Genomic DNA, 19,894 nt, shown 5'->3' on the forward strand with positions numbered 1-19,894 from the left:
TCATATCAACTGGCTTGGAACATTGCACAGGCTAAAAAGCCATACAATGAAGGGGACTTCGTTAAAAAATGCCTCAGTGACGCTGTTGAAATCATGTCTCCTGAAGACCACAAACTAAAACGAAGTGTATCAGACATCCAACTGTCCCGCCACACTGTTGAACGCAGAATATCGGACATTAACACGGCTATTGAATCACAGTTGATCTGACCTTCAAGCATGTGAGTATTTTAGTGTCGCATTGGATGAGAGTTGTGACATACAAGACAAGCCTCAGTTGGCAATATTTGTACGGTCTGTGTCAAACGATTGTGTGATCAAAGAAGAACTCCTTGATATTGTGCCATTAAAAGACAGAACCCGTGGCATAGATGTGAAAGAAACAATGATGGCTGCATTTACGAAAGCAAACCTGCCCATACAGAAACTAACTGCAATAGCCACGGATGGAGCGCCAGCCATGATCGGATCTGTGAATGGGCTTGCGCGGCTGTGCAAAGCTGACCAAACATTTCCAGAGTTTTGGAATTTCCACTGCATCATCCGCAGGGAGCAACTCGTGTCTAAATCATTGAATTTAGACAACGTCATGAAGCCCGTGATGGAAATCGTCAACTACATCCGCACACATGCGCTTAACCACAGGCAATTCAGGAATCTTATCGCTGAGCTGGACCAAGGGCTTCCAGGTGACCTGCCGCTGCACTGCACTGTGAGGTGGCTGTCAAAAGGCAAGGTACTCTCTCGCTTCTTTGAGCTTTTGGATGCCGTGAAACTGTTCATGGAAGAGAAGGACAAGGACTATCCCGAGCTCTCGGACCTCGAGTGGATTATGGATCTGGCCTTTTTGGTCAACTTGCTGTGTCACTTGGACAGACTGAACCTAACCCTGCAGGGTAAGTTAACCCTGACCTGATGCAAAGTGTGTTTGCGTTTGTCAACAAACTGAAGCTGTTCAAGACGCATATTCAAAAGGGAGATTTAACGCATTTTCCCACTCTGCTAAAAGCCAGCGGGCAAGTCACCAGCGCCGCCCTGAAAAAGAAAAGAGACAGATATGCAACACTGGTTGAAAACCTGCACGAAAGCTTTGTGACCCGGTTCCGTGATCTACAACTGAAAAGGCCACAGATTACGTTCCTCGTCGACCCATTTAATGCGGATACGGACTGTTTGAAAGCCTCGCTCGTCACAGATGAGGCTACGGCTGAGTTTGAGATGATCGATTTTTGTGAGGAGGACCGACTGAAAGCTGCTTTAAGGGAAGGGACCATTGATTTCTGGAAAAGTGTGCCAATGGAAAAATACCCCAATGTCAAACCGCCTGCGCTTAAGATACTTTCAATGTTTGGGTCAACATACGTCTGCGAGTCTGTGTTTTCTACCCTAAAACATGTGAAATCAAAGCATCGATCTGTTCTGACTGACACCCATGTGAAAGAATTGCTTCGAGTGGCAACAACAGAATACAAGATTTGAAGAGGATTGTTCAAGACAAGGAATGCCAGAAGTCCCACTAAGCAACATGCATAGTCAGAGAAAAACGCTGTTGTTAATTATTATATTTTTGTTTGTGGACTTGGTTGAAGTGAGAGGTATACCGCGGAAACGCAGTACTTTCATTTAGGAGTCCTGGCTCAATGGTAGCGGCTTTGAACTCGAGATCCGATAGCGGGTTCGATCCTCCTAACCACACATTTTCAAAAATGTGGCTAGGGCTCCGGAACACCTAGTCCCAGGTATATGTGGATGGCCAAAGCATCGGATCGTGTATGGTAGGCAAGAGCCAAAACTGATTCTTAAAGGTTAGGGTTTAAGGGACACTATTGAATAAATTGACCCAACATGAAAAAAATACATCCTTATCATTAAACTCGAAGTCCATTTCCCCCCTCTATGAATAAATAAACAACAGTACTTTTTGAACTGAGAGTTTGTGTGTGTGAGACAGTAACTAACTGGCCTGTGGTCTTAGTAATCCATCCATCCATCCATCTTCAACCGATTATCCTTAGTCGGGTCGCTGGGGCTAGGAGTCAATTTCTGTCATTATCATGTTGGTGTGTGACATTAACAATAAATCTGGCTGAGCAGAGGTCTGTGTGTGTGTGTGTGTGTGTGTGTGTGTGTGTGTGTGTGTGTGTGTGTGTGTGTGTGTGTGTGTGTGTGTGTGTGTGTGTGTGTGTGTGTGTGTGTGTGTGTGTGTGTGTGTGTTCATGTGTGCCCATGTGTATGATGTGGCTCTTTGCAGTAACAGTAAAAAAAAGTGGCTCTTAGTCTCTGACTGGTTGGCCACCCCTGGTCTAGAAAACTGGGTTGGTCTCTGAGAATGTGCTCTTTGTATCAAAGAAATATGACATTTATTTTGGTGTTGCACAAGGAAGATGTCTTGGTCCCCTTCTTTTCTCACTATATTGTTATATATATATATATACTGCAAGGTAATATCATCAGAGAACACAATGTTAATTTTCATAGCTATGCTGATGATACACAATTATACATTTCTGTCAAGCCAAATTACATAAATGCCTTATGCTCTGTGATTATCTGTCTGGCCGCAATGAGTGAATGAATGATCAATACGTTTTTTTTTAATAAAATGAAGATCAGACTGAAGATTCAAGATTCAAGATTTTTATTCAAGATTCAAGATTTTTATTTGTCACATACATATAAATACTTTCATACATATATGCAGTGAAATGTAACGCACCCGGTAATAGCACACAATATGTCCTAGGAAAAAAAAAAAAAAATTCTTTCTATAGGCCGACTAACTGACTCCTAAAACGTAATACAGTAAGTTGAATACTTATAGAATAAAATAAAAATATATAGAATAAAATACATTAAAAATAAAAAGAAATAAAATTGAATAGATAGAGGGAATAAGCCTATGTATATACAGATATGTGCATTAAAGTGGCATGTGACTTAAAGTGGCATGTGAATGTGAATAGAGTGAGGTAGTGTTTGGGATAATACAGCACAGTATACAACAGTACGGCGCAGCAATACGGCATCATGAACAACCCTGAACAGTGACACAGTATGCGGTACAGTATGCTACATACAGTACAGTAGGTAGTGGAGCCTAGTGCATGGCTCAGTTAGGACCCCTGGTGAGGTCAGCGTTGACAGTTCTGATGGCTTGAGGGAAGAAACTCCGTCTCAGTCTCTCTGTTCTCGCTGCGTGACTGCGGAGGCGCTGACCACAGCAGTTGGAACAGTCGTTGTTGGGGTGATGAGGATCCTTCATGATCCTGCGGTCTCTGCTAATACACCTCCTGGTGTATAAGTCCTGCAGGGAGGGGAGTGTAGTTCCAGTGGTACGTTCAGCTGAACCCACCACCCTCTGCAGGGCCTGCCTGTCCTGGGCAGTACAGTTCCCAAACCAGGCAGTGATGTTGCCTGTCAGGATGCTCTCCACTGCTCCAGAGTAGAAGGACTTGAGGATCCTCACCGAGACCCGGAATTTCCTCAGCTGCCTGAGGTGGTAGAGACGCTGCCTCGCCTTTCTCACCAGAGTGTCTGTATGAACAGTCCATGTTAAGTCCTCTGTGATGTGGACTCCCAGATATCTGAAGCTGCTCAGCCTGTCGACAGAAGTCCCATTAATCCACAAGGGTGCGTGCGTCCTGAAATACTCTTAGTTGGTCCCAAAGCCAAAAGAGATGCACTTTCTAATGGTTAAGGAAGTTTTGGTCATCAGAATAAAATGGAAGTAACAAATCTAGGTGTCGTTTCAGATTGATTCAAGTTTGAAATCCTACATACAGTAAACAGGGTGACCAAAACAGCATTTTTCCACCTTTTCCAGAAATATTGCCAATTCAACTGGATGCTGAGAAGCTCATTCATGCATTTATTTCAAGTAGACTGGACCACTGTAATGCTCTTTTTATCACAGCAAATTATTTTTATTGAGTTATCTACAGACATGGTGAAGTCAGTACATCAAATCCAAGACAAGGTAAGGTGTCTGCAACAGAAAAAGCAAAGAAAAAGAACCACCCCAATAAATAAGCATATGTAGTAAATGCGATTAACTGTAGCGAATAACAAATTGATAAATGAAAAGTGAATAGTAATAGTTATAATAATAATAATAATAATAGTTTGAATTAAAGTAGGTGAAATGGAAAATGCATATTGTAGAACAGGCAATAGATAAAGAGGATCCCTCTCTCCCACTCTGGCGAGCTCCAACTCTGAAACACCATCAGCATCAGAAGAGATAGTGAGGTCCCTGATAAAGAATAGTAGGGGACTCAAGGTCTTGTGGAAGGATTTCAGAGATCCTTTCAGTGAGAATTATAACTTTTCCAGTTGTATGCATTGTAAGACATCCTGTATCCACCTGTCTTGTGTTTGGGGTGGGTGGCCATTTAGGAGGGATGGAACGTCTGGCTAACAAAGTGGTGAAGGCCATGACACGCTGTAATGTAATGGGCATATTCTGAGTTGGGGGGAGGCCGAACAAAGCAGTCAGGGGGTTAGGGTGTTATTTGTGTTGAAGGCCTGTTCAATAGTTTTAAAATGGAACAAAAGTCAGTCAGCCCCGGGCATGTCCAAAACATATGTATAGTCAGCTGGAGATTGCTGACATCTATTAGAGGCATTCTTTCTATCTGCATATATTTTTGCCAATTTAGCGTTGGTAAAGTGGGCTCTGTGGGGCACCTTGCACTGCAGTAGGCCATGCCTGGCCCACTTAGATGACGAGTGCACAAGACCGAGAATGTCACTCCACTGGCCGTCTGAGATATTGATACCTACAGTAAGTTGCTCCCCCAGGAGTCCTTGAGAGGTGCAGTAGTGGGGTGGGATTCATGGAGTCGATTTTGCCATAGATAATAGATATCAGCAGCTCAAAATAAAGGGTGAGAAACTAGTAAATGTTCGATTCAGTTGGCGGTTGGGGAAATGGGGGAACTGCTTTTGAACAAATGCAAGTAAAATTTAACTGACAGGGATGCAAAGGATGAAAAGACCCCATCCTCATATACTGTAGGTCATTAAGTGTTAAAAGACCATTGACCAACTGGAAGGCGGGGTCAGAGCAGGACAGGGAGAATAGGTGATTATTTAAAATCGGCCCATGAATAGAAGCTCTATGTAGACTGTTTCCTGAATTAGAGCCAAGTCTTAATAGTACGATTGAAAACTGGGTTGTTTGAAATTTTGTAGGCCACTATGGGAAGCTGAGAGCAAATGATGGAGTATAAAAAAAAATAAGATGATATCTCAGTATGAACCCAGGGCGGGCAGGGGTCAGAAAGTTTGCAGTTGGCCCAATAAAGGATTTTAATGTTACAGGCCCAAAAGTGGTGTCAGAGATTCGGAAGCGCAAGGCCCTCTTCAGAGATGCGGAGCTGGAGAATTTATCTCTTAAAATGGACAGGCTTGTTATTCCAGATGAACGCATTCAGCTGCCAATCAAAACTAGTGAAAAAGGATTTTGTGGGAGTCTCTGCCCACAGGTACGGGTTTAGGGAGGGATACTCTTTCAGGCAGTGGGGCACCAACATGGAGAGTGTTTTATTCACAACCATAAACAAAAAAAGCCTTAAATAATTGTATAATAAAATAATCAGAGTCTGGGTTTCCTTGGTCTGGTCTGCAGGCGTGGCAGCGTCCTGCCCCACGCCATCTCTACTGTAAGACAAGACAACACATAAGAAAGCTATCCCAGCTGGGTCCAACCAATCATGGCGGGAAAACACCAGCGCCGTCTGTGGCTTAACCACCACCACCCCCCACAGCCACTACCATCTGCGCCATACCATCTCCGACATATGGAACAAAAAGGGAGAGAAAAGTTAGGTGTACACAGCACTGGCTTCCCACAAAGAGCTGTTTTTACTTTATCAAATGTCTGCTGGTATTTCTCCGTCCATTGGCCGGGATCTGACACACAACAGGATGGTCAGCTTCAAATAGTCGGCTACAAACCTCCTGTAGTGACTGGGCAGCCCCAAGAACTGCTTTACCTCCTTTTTCATCTTAGGTCTCGGGACTGTTCGCGACTGTGGCAGTTTTATCTGTCTGGGGTTGGAGCAGTACTCCACCAATGTGGTACCCCAGATACTGTACCTACTCCGCCTAACCACACACTTCTTAGGGTTGGCAGTGAGCCCTGCCAGCCTCAGGGACTCAAAGCACTGCACCCACATGCTGCATGTGCCGCCCCCAGGTGTCACTGTGAATAATTACGTCACCTAAGTAGACAGCGTGTATGCTGCATGCGGACGCAGGACCTGGTCCATGAGTCTCTGTATGTGGCTGGGGCCCGGAACAACCTGAACCGAAGGGTTACAAATTGGTCCAATCCCCGCGGAGTGGAGAAAGCCTATCTTTACTTGAGCTATGGCGAAATGTGAATATGCCATCCGCCCTTTGTTAAATCCAATGTCATAAAAAATGGAGCCATGCCTAGCCTGTCAAGGAGTTTGTCGAGCCAGGGCATTGGATACGCATCAAATTAGAACACCGCATTGACTTTTCGGTAGTCTACACAGAAGTGGACCGACCCATCAGGCTTACCTACCAGCACAATGGGACTACACCAGTCGCTCGTAGACTCCTCTATCACCTATGTCCAGTGTGGCCTTCAATTCTACCTGCACGACTTTGCGTTCATGTTCAGGCAGGCGGTACGGCCGAGGGCCTACTTTCACTTTCACCATGTTGGCGTTGGACTTGAGCGAAGCAATCTTCTGAACATGGTCCTACACTATAACTTGAATGAGTTCTAGCTTTGCTTGGAGTGTCGAGATGGTTGCCCAAAAGTCAGGGGAGAAGGCTTTTTGGTGTTCTTCTAGGAGGCTAGCTATGGTCGCCATGTTGAGTTTGTTGCTGGCTTTCTCGGAGAGATTGGATTTTACGGTTTGTTATTCTTCGCTTTGTTTGGTTGATTGGGCTGCCATATTTCGGTGATATGTTGCTCAAAATAACAATATCATCCACTTGGTGGCAAGTCAAAGTGAAATTACGGGGTTTTGCAAGGTTAGACAAATAAAAGTTCCAGGATCGATACTCAGCGTGTCTACTCCATCCGGAAGTCAATGCTCTTTTAACTGGTCTTCCTAAAAAGTAAGTTGAGAAACTACAGCTAATTCAGAACACTGTCACTTGACTTTAAATGAAAACAAGGAAGAGAGCAAATTACTCCTGTTTTAGTTACATTGCACTGGCTCCCTTTATCTTTTAGAATTGATTCCTTCTTCCTTCTTCTACTTCCTTGAGACCTTCTTCTCTTATGCAGAGCTCTTCATGGTTCAGCTCCCTCTTACGTCTCTTCATGTCTTTTAAACATTCCAAAAACCCCCCAAAATAAAATTGGGGAATCTGCCTTCTTCCACGATGCAGCTAAATTGTGGAAAACGGTACCGAAAAAGTATTAGAGAGGTGGGCTCAGTGGACATTTTTAAACAGAAACTGAAAATATACATTTTTAATTTATCTTATAATCATCAACAAGCTTTTTATTATTTTAAATTATTTATATCTTTAAATGTTATTATTTTACTTATATGATATTCCCTGTTTTATGCCCCTTGGATTGTATTTTTTAGTCTTTTTTATTATTGTGTATTATTGTATTTATATTTTTGGTGTTTGCTGAAACAAAAAACACTTTGTGAGCTGCATTCTCTGCATGAAAACTGCTATACAAATGTTTATTTTTACGATTAAACGCTAGGCCACAACTGTGTGTCATGGATCTCCTTCACTTTTTCAACCTCTCCAGCATGACTAGAGCAGGGGTGGGCAAACTTTTTGACTCAGGGGCCAATGGGTTTTAAAATTTGACAGACGGGCCGGGCCAGTAGCAGATAGATGGAGAGTGTTTGTGTGAACTAATATAAATTCCATGTCAAATTCATTACATAAAAAGTTTCGCCCTTTAAAGGGCAGCCAAAGCACGCAAGTGTAGAACCAGGGGTGCCAAACATGAATAGTAAGATGTTTTTACGCAAGGTTTTTCAAATTTGTTATTTATTAAATGCTTTTGGGGTTTTTTCCCCGTTGTGACATTGGCAAGTTGACACCAAGGTAGCTTCAGCCTCTCGATGACACCAGACACGCTGTCATACAAATCCTCTCCTCGTGTTTTCCCCTTTAGGGACTCCATGGTCAAAAATTCCACTGTTATCTCAGAATTGTCATTAATCCCCCTGATAAAAATTAAGAGCGGAGCAGTGTCTTTTAGGTCGTTACTTTCATCCAGTGCTAACAAATATAACTTAAACGACTCAGCTTTTTTGTTTAACTCGCTGGCTATGTCTTCCTCAATTAGTTCTACACGGCAAGTCACTGTCCTGCGTGATAAACACATTTTTCCAAAATTGTTTTTGCTCTCTGGACACAAGAGACCTGTTGTCTCTACCATGCATTCTTTCAAAAACTCCCCTTCGGAGAAAGGCTTGCTGCCCTTTGCTAATTTGAATGCCAGCAAATAACTTGCCTTGGTACTTGACTCTTGAATAGTAGTTTGTCGCTGAAAAATCTTTTACTGAGTCTGTAAATTGGCTGCCAACCTCTGAGCAGTAGCCGCCCGTTCTTGCGTTGACTGCTTGCTAGCGTAGTTAGCATGCTTGGTGGAAAAGTGGCGGCTGATATTGTATTTTTTGAAAACCGCAACGGTTTCTTGGCAATAAGACATACAGCCGTTGTTCGGACTTCAGTGAAAAAATATTTAGGTTTCCACTCCTGATTAAACACACTGTCAACTTTTCTTTTGTCCACTAATTTTTACAGAAGGGCTCAAAGCCTTTGCCCTTCGACTTCACCTTTGCCGCAAAGGTGAAGTAGAGCAGACAGACCAGACTCCAACAGAGGACAATTGTGTCTGGAGTGCACCATCTAGTGGGATCAACTGAAACACTGGGCATTGCAGGAAAAAGGCTAAATGAATGTGGTCTTTACTTTAATATGATACTAATAATATTAGTACCAAATTATGGTAAAGACCGCATTCATTTTGCCTGTTTGGGGCCTCTTTTCATTTTCTTTCGGCCCCTGGCTGCATTTGCAGGTAAACTTGAGAATCTTGTGCATTACTACTTGTTCATAATCTGCATCACCACCCTCAACGGACTTAATCACGTCATCAACTTCTTCCGTTGTCACAACAACAGGCGTATCGTCGGTCTCCTCTGGTGGTTCTTGAAAATATTCAGTTTCATCATCACAATGAGGTTGAAATCCACTGTTTGTAATGTTGTCCAAGTCCGGGATAACGCCGGTATCACTGTCATTCTCTGCGTTGCTGTCGGAGAACTGACTATCATAGTAGAAAATTAAGTCCAGTCCTGCTTACACTGACTTAGATCTATTGCACTAGTCAGATAAAGGTCCGCGATATGATTTAGAACCTCCTCCACCCGCTTCTCGTAAACCATAACAACACGGAGACTAAAGTTTTCACAGACAAGTAAAACCGTATCCTCGGCTTGTCCACGGGAGTGACGTCAGCCTGACTTCTTCAGTGGTATGCGTTGGTACAGGTCCCCTACACAACAATGTCTCACTGTGTGTGTAAAAGTAGTACAATTTAAAAGTTTAAACTCTCTCAAAATGGTCACATCACATGGCATTTGGAGGAATGATCTTCACCTGGACATTAGCTTTAAAGGAAACGATCGATCAGCGTTGTTCAGCGCTATTCAGCGTCTCAGTAAGTGAACCGTGTTTCCCCAGTATATATCAACTTTCTATGAATTTCCCTCTGAGTCAAGGGTGATGCAGATCCATGAATTGAATGGCTTCCCTGTATAAATGCCCAGCAGCTGGTGGGGTAAAGTCTGACAGAGAGACCTTGTATTTTCTCCTCTCACTGAAAGCATATCCCAGCAGTCAGTTTTTCCACCGTTACCTGTGGAAAAAAGTGGTACAATGACATCATGCTTAAGGGTGTGGCCTGACATGCAACCTTGCTGATTATTTTAATCTATAGAGACCAGGTTGCGTTTATCCCGTTGTGGTAGCTGCAGTGTATTCTGTGCAGCATTTTTCAAGGATAGGTTGGCTATTTTTCAACCCAGGCCTGATAAGGAGGTTGGTCCTGATCTATTCAAAGCACAACCTCCCAACTGGCATTATAGTTACTTAAGTGACTTATGTCATTTTTAAGATGTTTAGAATAACCTTATATCACAATTAATTTAAAACTGTGCATGTGTGGGCATGTGTGCGCCCACATGCCCACACCCTAGGTGGGTGTGGGCATGTGGGCGCAATATGAGTGTGTTATGAACGGAGCTTTGGGGTAATGAGAAGGACAGCCTGCACCTGGTATATGATGTACAGTATATGTATATAAATATAATTTAAATATATAAAGATATAACTGTTTTAAATGTATTATTGAATGATTGCCCATCCCTAATTTGTGATATGGACCTTAAGTACAGCTCATGTTCTTTGTATATGTACCATGGGGATGGTAGCTCAGGCGGTAGAGCTAGTAATCTAAAGGTTGCTGGTTCCATCCCAGGCTCCTCCTGCTAGCATGCTGTAGTGTCCTTGAGCAAGACACTTAACCCCTAATTGCTCCTGATGGCTGCGTCCGTCGGTGTTTGAACAATTGTAAGTCGCTTTGGATAAAAGCGTCTGGTAAATGACTAAATGTAAATGTGATGTATTTGTTTTTGTTCCGTCAGGAAAAATAAATTCATCCTCCCAGTAAATTCTAATCCAATGAGGCCATTAAAAGTAACTGTTTAAAATATACTGTGGAGAGTCACCCATACTCATATATTCTCAGAACCCCCTTCGTCAGCAGCATGATTCTAAACTCACCAGAATCTTCCTAGACCCGAAGGAATTAAGCTGTTACCACATAAACAAGCATGCTGGCGCGTGGGACCTGAGGCTACAGTCTGAGTCACACAGGCAATTATTCTGACTGTTCACTGTCTTTAATTTCAAGTTCTGCTTCTTAAACGTTGTTCATGTTCTGGCATAGCTAAATGCTGCCGCTAGTGACTCCCCTCATGCTGTCGCCGAAGAATGACAATAACAATCAAAGAGACTGGTATCTAATCTTCATCTAGCGTGATCTTTGTGACAGAAACACAAAAAGTGGGCAATGTCAAGAAACCGAGAGTAAACTAAGGTCATGTGTTTGCAATGCAAATCAACTATTTGAATTGCAAACACATGAACTCTATTTAGCTTCACTTTCATACTTTTTGGAAAATTCCGATAAACAGCCGTTTTTGCGTCTTTCCATTTGTTTGATATCAGTACACTGTTTTGATGGTGTAAGTTTTTGTACCCTATGTATTTTTTCTATCTTAAGTCCTGGAGGGTGACACCGTCAATGACAAGCCCCCGATGAAATGATCAGACTGCCAAATCTACACGATCTGACGACTAGCAGCTGATTCTGCCCTGACAAAACATAGGCAGATGATTGCTTACTGTCAAAGCATTCAGTCTATTTAAATGCTTTACTAATCCATGAAGACGTATAGCGTAATCCCCGCATCTAATGTCATTGTCGCAGTCGCTTCTGTTCCGTTCAGTTATTTACCCCTAGGTTTAATGAGGAGGTGTACTGGACCCAAGTGCAGAAGAAGATAATCTGAGGCAGAAGTTAAACATAAACCTGGTTAAATTAAACAAAAAAAAGAAAAACACAACAAAAACACTGCTGCCAGCGGTCAGAACCTTAACTAAGCTGTCACTGCTTCCAGAACTGAACCATATTAACACCTAGAAGTGTTTTGTTTGCTCTCCAGGTAATAAACTTTGATGAAAGCAGTCCGAGCCGAACGAATGTGATAGTTTATACAGAAGAAAATTGTGAGGGCAATCTTCCCTAAACTCAACCCGACTAATCATGTCTTCTCCTCCTTTCCGCCCTGTGTAGCTGTATAGTAACATCTGGGCAACAATTCTCCAAGGCAACAAGGTGTTGGAACGCCCGTCCTGGTGGAAGGAGTTCTGTTGGGACAAACCCGAGGTTGGATCCCTCCAAGCCAAACTCTAAGAATTCTAAAAGCACCTCTCCATGTTGGTCTACCAACACATCATACAGCAGGGAACCAAACTAGAATGTCCCTCTCTGTCAAGGCAACACAATGTTATAATGTTATCAACATAATTATTCAATTCCCCGCTGTTGCTTGTGCAGGGATTACCTGTCACGTGCCAAATGCTGTGACAGTCTTTTCATCTACAAATTTTGTTAACACAAAGTCTGATGCAAATCCACGGTTGTATGTTGAGTTGAATGTATATGAAAATTGTTTCAAAATCAATTCAAGAGGTATATTTAAAGTCAAATCATGTGAATATACTTGGTTATTTAATCACAGTGGGCCTCATTCAAGAATGTGCATAGAAATGTTCTTAGTTTGTGCGCAGACTCATGTGACACATTTGTTCTTACCCAAATGCATATGTTAATGGTTCTCAACCATTCTAAATAGACAGGCGCAGCTTCTACACAACATAAGCCACGGCTCCAAATACAGAACTTGGGGCTGCTCCTCAGAGGTAAAGAAAGAGGAGGAGCCGAGTAGTGCACCATTTAGAGCTGACTGGTGCACGAGGTTTGCGCCGTAATGGAGGCAGTAATGGAGGCAACCGATGCCATCTCCCATTAGATTGCTCTTTGGTAGAAATTTAAAATCAATTATAAAAAATCAATTTATATAAAAGCCGTTTTTCCTCTCTTTTCCCCTCCTTTTCTTTATAAATTGGAGGCTGTTTGTAGCCATGAAGCTGATGGTGCGATGACTTGGACTGGCTGGCTGTGGTTGACCCGTTGATTGAGTCCAGATTATTACATATTTAATGATTAAATGAAAATATCAATAATTCATAATATGAGAAGGTGCTTTCTCTTGCCAGTGGAAACCGGGTGATGAGCTGCCTAATGTAGCTGGGGGAAAATCTGGGGAAATAAACTGGTGTGGTTTATCAGTAACTTTGTATGAGTGAGGTTCAGATCAACAAGGATCAATCAGGAATATTTTAGACACACAAGCTAACTGGTGCTAGCATTTCCTTTTGGATGCTATAACAACATACCAAATTCCTAACATTCTTCAATTTGACTTCCTGTACAAATCTTCTGGGTGGGTTAACATTTAATTGCTAACAAAGGGATATATTACATTTTAACTTGATATTGATATTTCACAATATTTGTCCTGTTTTAAATGTGTCTACAATTCCATGTGATCATGCAATAAATTTTGCATTCTTCTAGTCTTTTTGTGATCCTTATTTCCCCTCATTTTTGTGTTTTAACCCATTCTAGTATCTTAGACATCTAGTTTGTCCTTCTATGGAATTCGGCATGTCATACCGTTTGGCTGATCAACTTTGATGTTGGGGTTGAGTTAGTGTTGCTTTTGCGTGCTGAAAAAGAGGGGCATTTTTACAAATGATTCCGCAAAACACTGTGATCGCAAAATGAAGAAAGATGCCTTGAAATTTCTCATTTCATATTCTGTTGTTCAATATTTCAATTGAAGGAATCCCATGAATAAGTTACTTATTTCTTTGAGATAGATGAAAACAGGTTTTTCCTAAAAGTCAGCTAACTAATCTTACACACCAGCCAAGTTGATCTCAAAAACATTAGATTGGCTGTTTTAGCTCCACAAAGATATATAATGACATATGCTGTACATTGGATGTGACACAAATATATTCCACTAGACTTAATATGAAGCACTCCATCTTCATACAGCCTTTACACACACACACAAACAACAGCCTTTGTACATACAGACGATATGAATCAGTCTATTTCATGGGCCAAAAAGGTATTGTTCAATGTACATCTCAAGTTTGAGTAGTTACCATCAATGTCATCCCCTGACAGCACATCTGAGATAGTAAGATAAACCTTGCTAATGAAACTTCAAATTGGGATCTAGCTAGGTATTTTTTTTACCCAGCAAATCTTGCTTCCTTCAGATCAGCCCCCCGGAACACACATCCTCTCTTAAGACTTTACTATGAGAAACTTACCACTCTGGTCTTATTAAAACAAAACCACTGGAGGTCACAAGGACATGAGTGAGATTTGAGACACAAACTCTCAACAAACCCTTTGGCCTCAACCAGATCTGATAGCTGTGTCTGCAAAACATCCTATCTATATACAGCAGTTATGGTACAACAAAGACAAATGAACAGCCCAGAAAATGTAAGTAATGTCTTGGACTTTGGTCTTGCTTAACACACACATGCACGCACGCACACACACACACACGCACACATGCAAACACATGCCCTCTCGCCATGAAATAAAACCATTTCCACTAGTTCTGCGTCTTTGTGACAACAGCTTTGTGACATTTTGTTGATGAAAACCTGTCTCTAAGTTCACTTTTACTAGTTACAGTAGCAGTGTTGGAGAATCTGCTTTGTTTATAACTTGTTGCCATGGTGACACCAAGGGGAAAGGAAAACAGCAGTTAAAGTGGCTGGAGGTGGCCTTTATATCATTTAGATAAAGCCAAAGCCCAAAAATGTTTATATATATTCTCTACAAAAGGATTATATTACCAGGACTCACTTGAATCGTCGTGTTGAAATCAATTTGTGTTGTGCTTGGCTAAGATGGTCGTAACTCCCTTTGAGGGGAACGGGATATCAGCGTATCACCGTGTGAAATGGCTGCATAAACACAACAAACACACACCTACATAGACACGTGTTCGACTGACCTCACTTCTCGGCGACGTTGAGGCTGTGGCAACACCCTAATTAAAATGATGTCTGTGATATATGAGAAATTTCACAAAATACAAATGTTGATGGATGAATGACTTAGCCCCCCACTCCCCACCCCCCATTTAAAATAAAAAATCTCTGTCCACAGGAGAACCGAAAAATTATTTACATCGCCAATGTGTTTCCAAAAGTTGGAGAGACTTTTACACTTTTAATGGCGACACCTGATGGTCATCGGCCATCGCTTGTAGGTTGTAAGAACAGAGAGACTGAGACGGAGTTTCTTCCCTCAAGCCATTAGAACTGTCAACGCTGACCTCACCAGGGGTCCTAACCGAGCCATGCACTAGGCTCCACTACCTACTGTCCTGTATGTAGCATACTGTACCGCATACTGTATCACTGTTCAGGGTTGTTCGTGATGCCGTATTGCTGCGCCGTACTGTTGTATACTGTGCTGTATTATCCCAAACACTACCTCACACTATTCACATTCACATGCCACTTTAATTCACATGCCACTTTAAATGCACATATCTGTATATACATAGCCATATTCCTTCAACCTATTCCATTTTATTTCAATTCATTTTTATTGTATTTTATTCTATATATTTTTATCTTATTCTATACGTATTCCACTTACTGTATTACGTTTTAGGAGTCAGTTAGTCGGTCTATTAGAAAGGAATCTTCTACTTTTTATTTTATTTTCTATTTTTTCCTAGGACTTCTTGTGTGCTATCACCGGGTGCGTTGCATTACATTTCACTGCATATATGTATGGAAGTATGTATATGTATGTGACAAATAAAAAATCTTGAATCTTGAATCTTGAGGTTCCTGACGCAAGCCAAATGTAAAAGTTGAGGTCATGACGTCAGGGTTTTCGAGAAGCTCCGTTTTAACTGTCCACACGAGTACACACACGTTTTGTGTTAGTCCTAGTGGATAATGCAACCTGGTACCCCAAAGCAGTGCAGTATTATGGCCAAAAGTGTGGCGTAGGCTCTGTTTCAGATCATCTCCCGAGTTGGGATTCTGAAGGACATCCTGACCAACCAGGGCACAACCTTTATGTCACGTACTCGGAAACTATGTGTTACTGGGCGTGCGCTCAATTCGGACCAGCGTTTACCATCCCCTGACCGACGGTCTGTTGGAACGCTTTAATAAAACGCTGAAAACATGATTCCAAAGTTTGTTCATGACAATAGCCATAATTGGGACAAGTGGTTGGACCCCCTGTTTGCGGTGCGGGAGGTTACCCAGACCTCCTCTGGATTTCTCCCTTTGAACTTCTCTTTGGCAGGAGACCCCGGGGGGTGCTAGACCTAATTAAAGAAAACTTGGAGGAAGGTCCTAGCACCAGTAGGAAGGAAATACAATATGTTATGGAACTGAGAGCAAAATTACACGTGCTGCTTCGGCGGTTACCACGGGAGGATGTGCTCCAGGCTCAGGAACATCAGTGCCTCTTATACAACCCCCATTGCTACCCGCGCCCTGTGCAAGGGCAAGGCCCGCCCCACCACAGCCGACACCCCACCTGGCCGTGAGATCCGAATGCAGTGCCCATCCACGTAGCAGCGGGGACCTGCGGCAGAGAAGCCGCACGGTGGGAGCAATGGCCGACAGCTGCCCCAAACACCACAACCCACACCAGCAAGCAGCCCCCCCATGGGCCCCAGCACTCTCCGCAGCACTGCCAGGTCGCAGCACACCTTAAGCCACCAGGCCCAAGGCACCAGGACTCCCGCCCAGCCTGCGGAGGTCCCACCCGGCCACCCTCCGGCCAACCACGCCCCCACACCCACCCAACGGCGACCGCCACCCAGGAAAACCCCAGTGCTCAATGTGTGCTGATGGCAATTGCAGTTCAAATTGCGGGATGTGGGGGTGCGAGTCCTTCAGGGAAGTCAAACCCGAATAACTCGCACCCCTCCTGCCCCGCAGACCCTGGTCTAGTGGAGTGTTGTTCGGAGTAGGATTGGTGTGCAAGTGTATGTGTTCTAAGCTAATATGAGTGGGATTAAAATTTCAGAATGTATGAGAAGCAGCTGGGGCAGGAGCGTGGCAGGCAAGATAGCAGCTGCCTGCCGCATCCCCACCCACATAGCTCGCATCCCAACCACCTCATCCTTGTTAATTTTCTGCACTTCTTGATCCACTATCCCCACATCATCCACTCTTCTCTCCCTCTCATTTTCTTCATTCATCAGCTCCTCAAACTACTCCTTCCACCTTCTCAACACACCCTCCTTACTAGTCAGCACATTCCCATCATTATCCTTCATCACCCTAACCTGCTGTACATTGTTGGAGAAAAATATAGTACTCGAGGATCACCAAGTTGTTCAGTTGTTGGAGAAAACCTTTCTTACCTGTTTTAATCAATTACTGAACTTCTGTTGATCAATTAAAGTATTATAATAATTACAACCTGTTTTAATCAATTACTGAACTTCTGTTGATCAATTCAAGTATAACAATTACCTTCGAGGTTCTCCACGTGTTCGTTGATGGGTAGGAGCGTGAATCAGAGGACGTAACACGACTTTAGGAGTTGGTCATATTTATTGTCAGGCAGAATCAACAAGTGCAGGCTCAGTTCCAGTTCGTAAAGTCTGAGCATCGTGGGGGCGACACACACACGTAAGTCTCAGCCGCCCCCCGAAGTCTGAGGCCCGATCCTTCTTCCCTGGATCCGAACACCATGAACAACATGTACGCAAGCGGAAAAGTACAGGAACAACATGTGCGCGACTGGTCACAAAAGGACATTTTCAACCAGAGGCGCCATATTATTTCAGTCCCCTAACAGTCTTTTGACCTCATCACACATGAGGTCAATCTAAAACAGTCCACAAAATATGTATGAATAAAGGGGAAGAAGATAACTAAAACATAAAAGTGTCCAACACAGACTGGTCGACCCATCGGATCCTACAGCTGGACCTTTCCCTACTGTAGTTTAGTTTCTAGATGGGTGTGATGTGTTGAAGAATGAAGGAGTGACCGCTGACACTGACTCGAATAAAATAATGATTTTATTACACAAATCAGCATCAAACCAGACTTGCCATGGATGTCCTGGGAGAGACCCGAGCCAGAAGGAATCTCTCCCAAGTGACGCTCTGCACTCGCTTTTAAAGCTGTACAAAGATAACATACCACATCTGGTTCCAATCCAAAGGTGCCCGCTCAGCCTGTCCTAAATGTAAACCTTTCCTCCTCTGGTCGAGCTGGAAGAATCAACAAAATTCCTCTCCCATAGGACCTCTCAATAGACCCATTGTTGTTTTCGTTCTTTGTATGACATCGAGGCAATAAATCTAATACTAACATAGTTAATATTATGACCGCACTATATCTCAGCTTTGGGAGCTCAGTGACCTATTCACCTCAAACCTTCCAGACACCTCATATTCCCCCCTTCGAGACTACACAAAGTCTCGACAGAGAGAAGAGTAATTGAACATACGATTGCTTAACAGAAATCACTTAATAACAAACACAATTGGTTATAATATACCCCTCTGACCATGCTTAGTCATAGCAATACAGCAAATTTGTGGAGTGTGAGAGCGAAAAACCCATCTGGCAGCTTCATTTCTTAGAACATCCATCAATCAATCAAGACAGGAAAATTCTCTCACGGTCCCTCTGCCCCAGGCAACCACCTAAGGTACTCCAAATCAATTAACAGAAAAAGACGAAGGGTTTAGACTACTGTATAGGATGTTACATATAAATGCATACATTAAGAGCCTCAGAAATAAATCAAAAAATTTGTCCAAAGTCAGGCTGGTCGACCCATCGGACCTTCCAGTGGACCTTTCCCTGCCTAGCACCAATGTCCCTCAAAAACCGCAAAAAAAAGAAAATACCTGAGGTCTCAATGTATTCACTTCATCCTACTACAGACAACTCAAAGAAAACAATAGCAAATCAAAGTAATATGTCTTGCTAAAAATATCTAGCGTAGAGTACAGGATATTTATCAATAATACAGGTTACATTGTAGTAAACAAACTCCAATATTATAAAAACATTCAGGACAAATATGTATGTACTGAACTGTTGCTTTTTAACACCATCAACTTTTAATGATATTTCACTCGACACTCCTGATCATGATGTCTTCATTCAGGGTCCGCCGTCCATTTTCGAGTGTCCATGTTTGAATGTTCAAGTCCATTAGGCTGTTAGGATCTCTGGACACAGCCATCCTCTGACTGGTTCTGAAAGAAAGAATCACCAGCCAGTATCTTGCACAAACATCAAATACAGTATAATAATTTCACTTTTGCATTATACTTTAACATTATTCCAACATATGATTAACTTTTTCCTTTCCCCCCTTTGTCCATGTATTTCCCTTGTTAACAATAGTGTTGAGTAAATGATGGAATCAGATATTCAAAATGGGTATTTCTCTGCTAGTGTTAGCTCCTCCTTTATCACAATTTCCTCCTCATCTTCCCCGACGTCCTTACCACCCAAGAGTGGCATCTGAACACTTTCTCCCGGCATTACAACTCCTACCCATCTCAATATCATGGCCTTAGCAAAGGTCAACACCACCGTACAAAAACAAAACATCACACACAGTGATAAAAGAGCAGCTCCCATAACCTGAGCTACTATAGCTCCTAATGGTCCTAATTTGTCTTGCAGCCAAGCATTAGCTGACCACCCAGCCTCTTTTTGATGGCCCAAACGCATCCCGTATATGTTTTAACGCATCTATGATGTTAGTCATATTGTCAGAGCCATCAGGAATCAACGTATAACAGGCATCTCCGGTTAGATTTAAAGTCATATGCAGAGGCCACCTTGTTTGGCCAAAATATAATCAAGAGCCATGTCGTGTTTCATCAACGTCAATCGATGACTCCTCTGTGCGTTTGACAAATAATCAAAACCTCTTATGGTCTCATTTGCAAACCCTTGTAGAGTATACGTGATATTATCAATATGATCAGCTAAGAATGTAACCCCGTACCATGGAAACAATCCTATAGCCCATTTTTCTCCTAAAGATATCCTCCAATGATAAGACTCCAAATTGTGAAATTGTGCCAACTCTCTTTTCTTCCTACTTTTGGCAGTCTTTGCAGAATCACCCTCATCTGTCTTTTGTCCCTTCTGAAGGACAAAAACATCATAAGGAAGTTTCAAC

General features: G+C 42.6%; 1 protein-coding gene across 1 annotated transcript in view; it reads left to right on the forward strand.

The window, feature by feature from the left end:
* LOC307246845 (peroxisomal acyl-coenzyme A oxidase 3-like) overlaps positions 1-13,090 on the forward strand; it is a 29,999-nt gene extending 16,909 nt beyond the window's left edge. The window contains exon 9 of the mRNA XM_080022875.1: positions 11,885-13,090. Coding sequence (XP_079879001.1) covers positions 11,885-12,004 — 120 coding nt within the window. The 3' untranslated portion in view covers positions 12,005-13,090. The remainder of the gene's footprint in view (positions 1-11,884) is intronic.
* Positions 13,091-19,894: the final 6,804 nt, after the last annotated feature.

This window comes from Zeus faber (assembly GCF_960531495.2).
Source record: "Zeus faber genome assembly, chromosome: 22".
Classification (NCBI taxonomy): domain Eukaryota; kingdom Metazoa; phylum Chordata; class Actinopteri; order Zeiformes; family Zeidae; genus Zeus; species Zeus faber.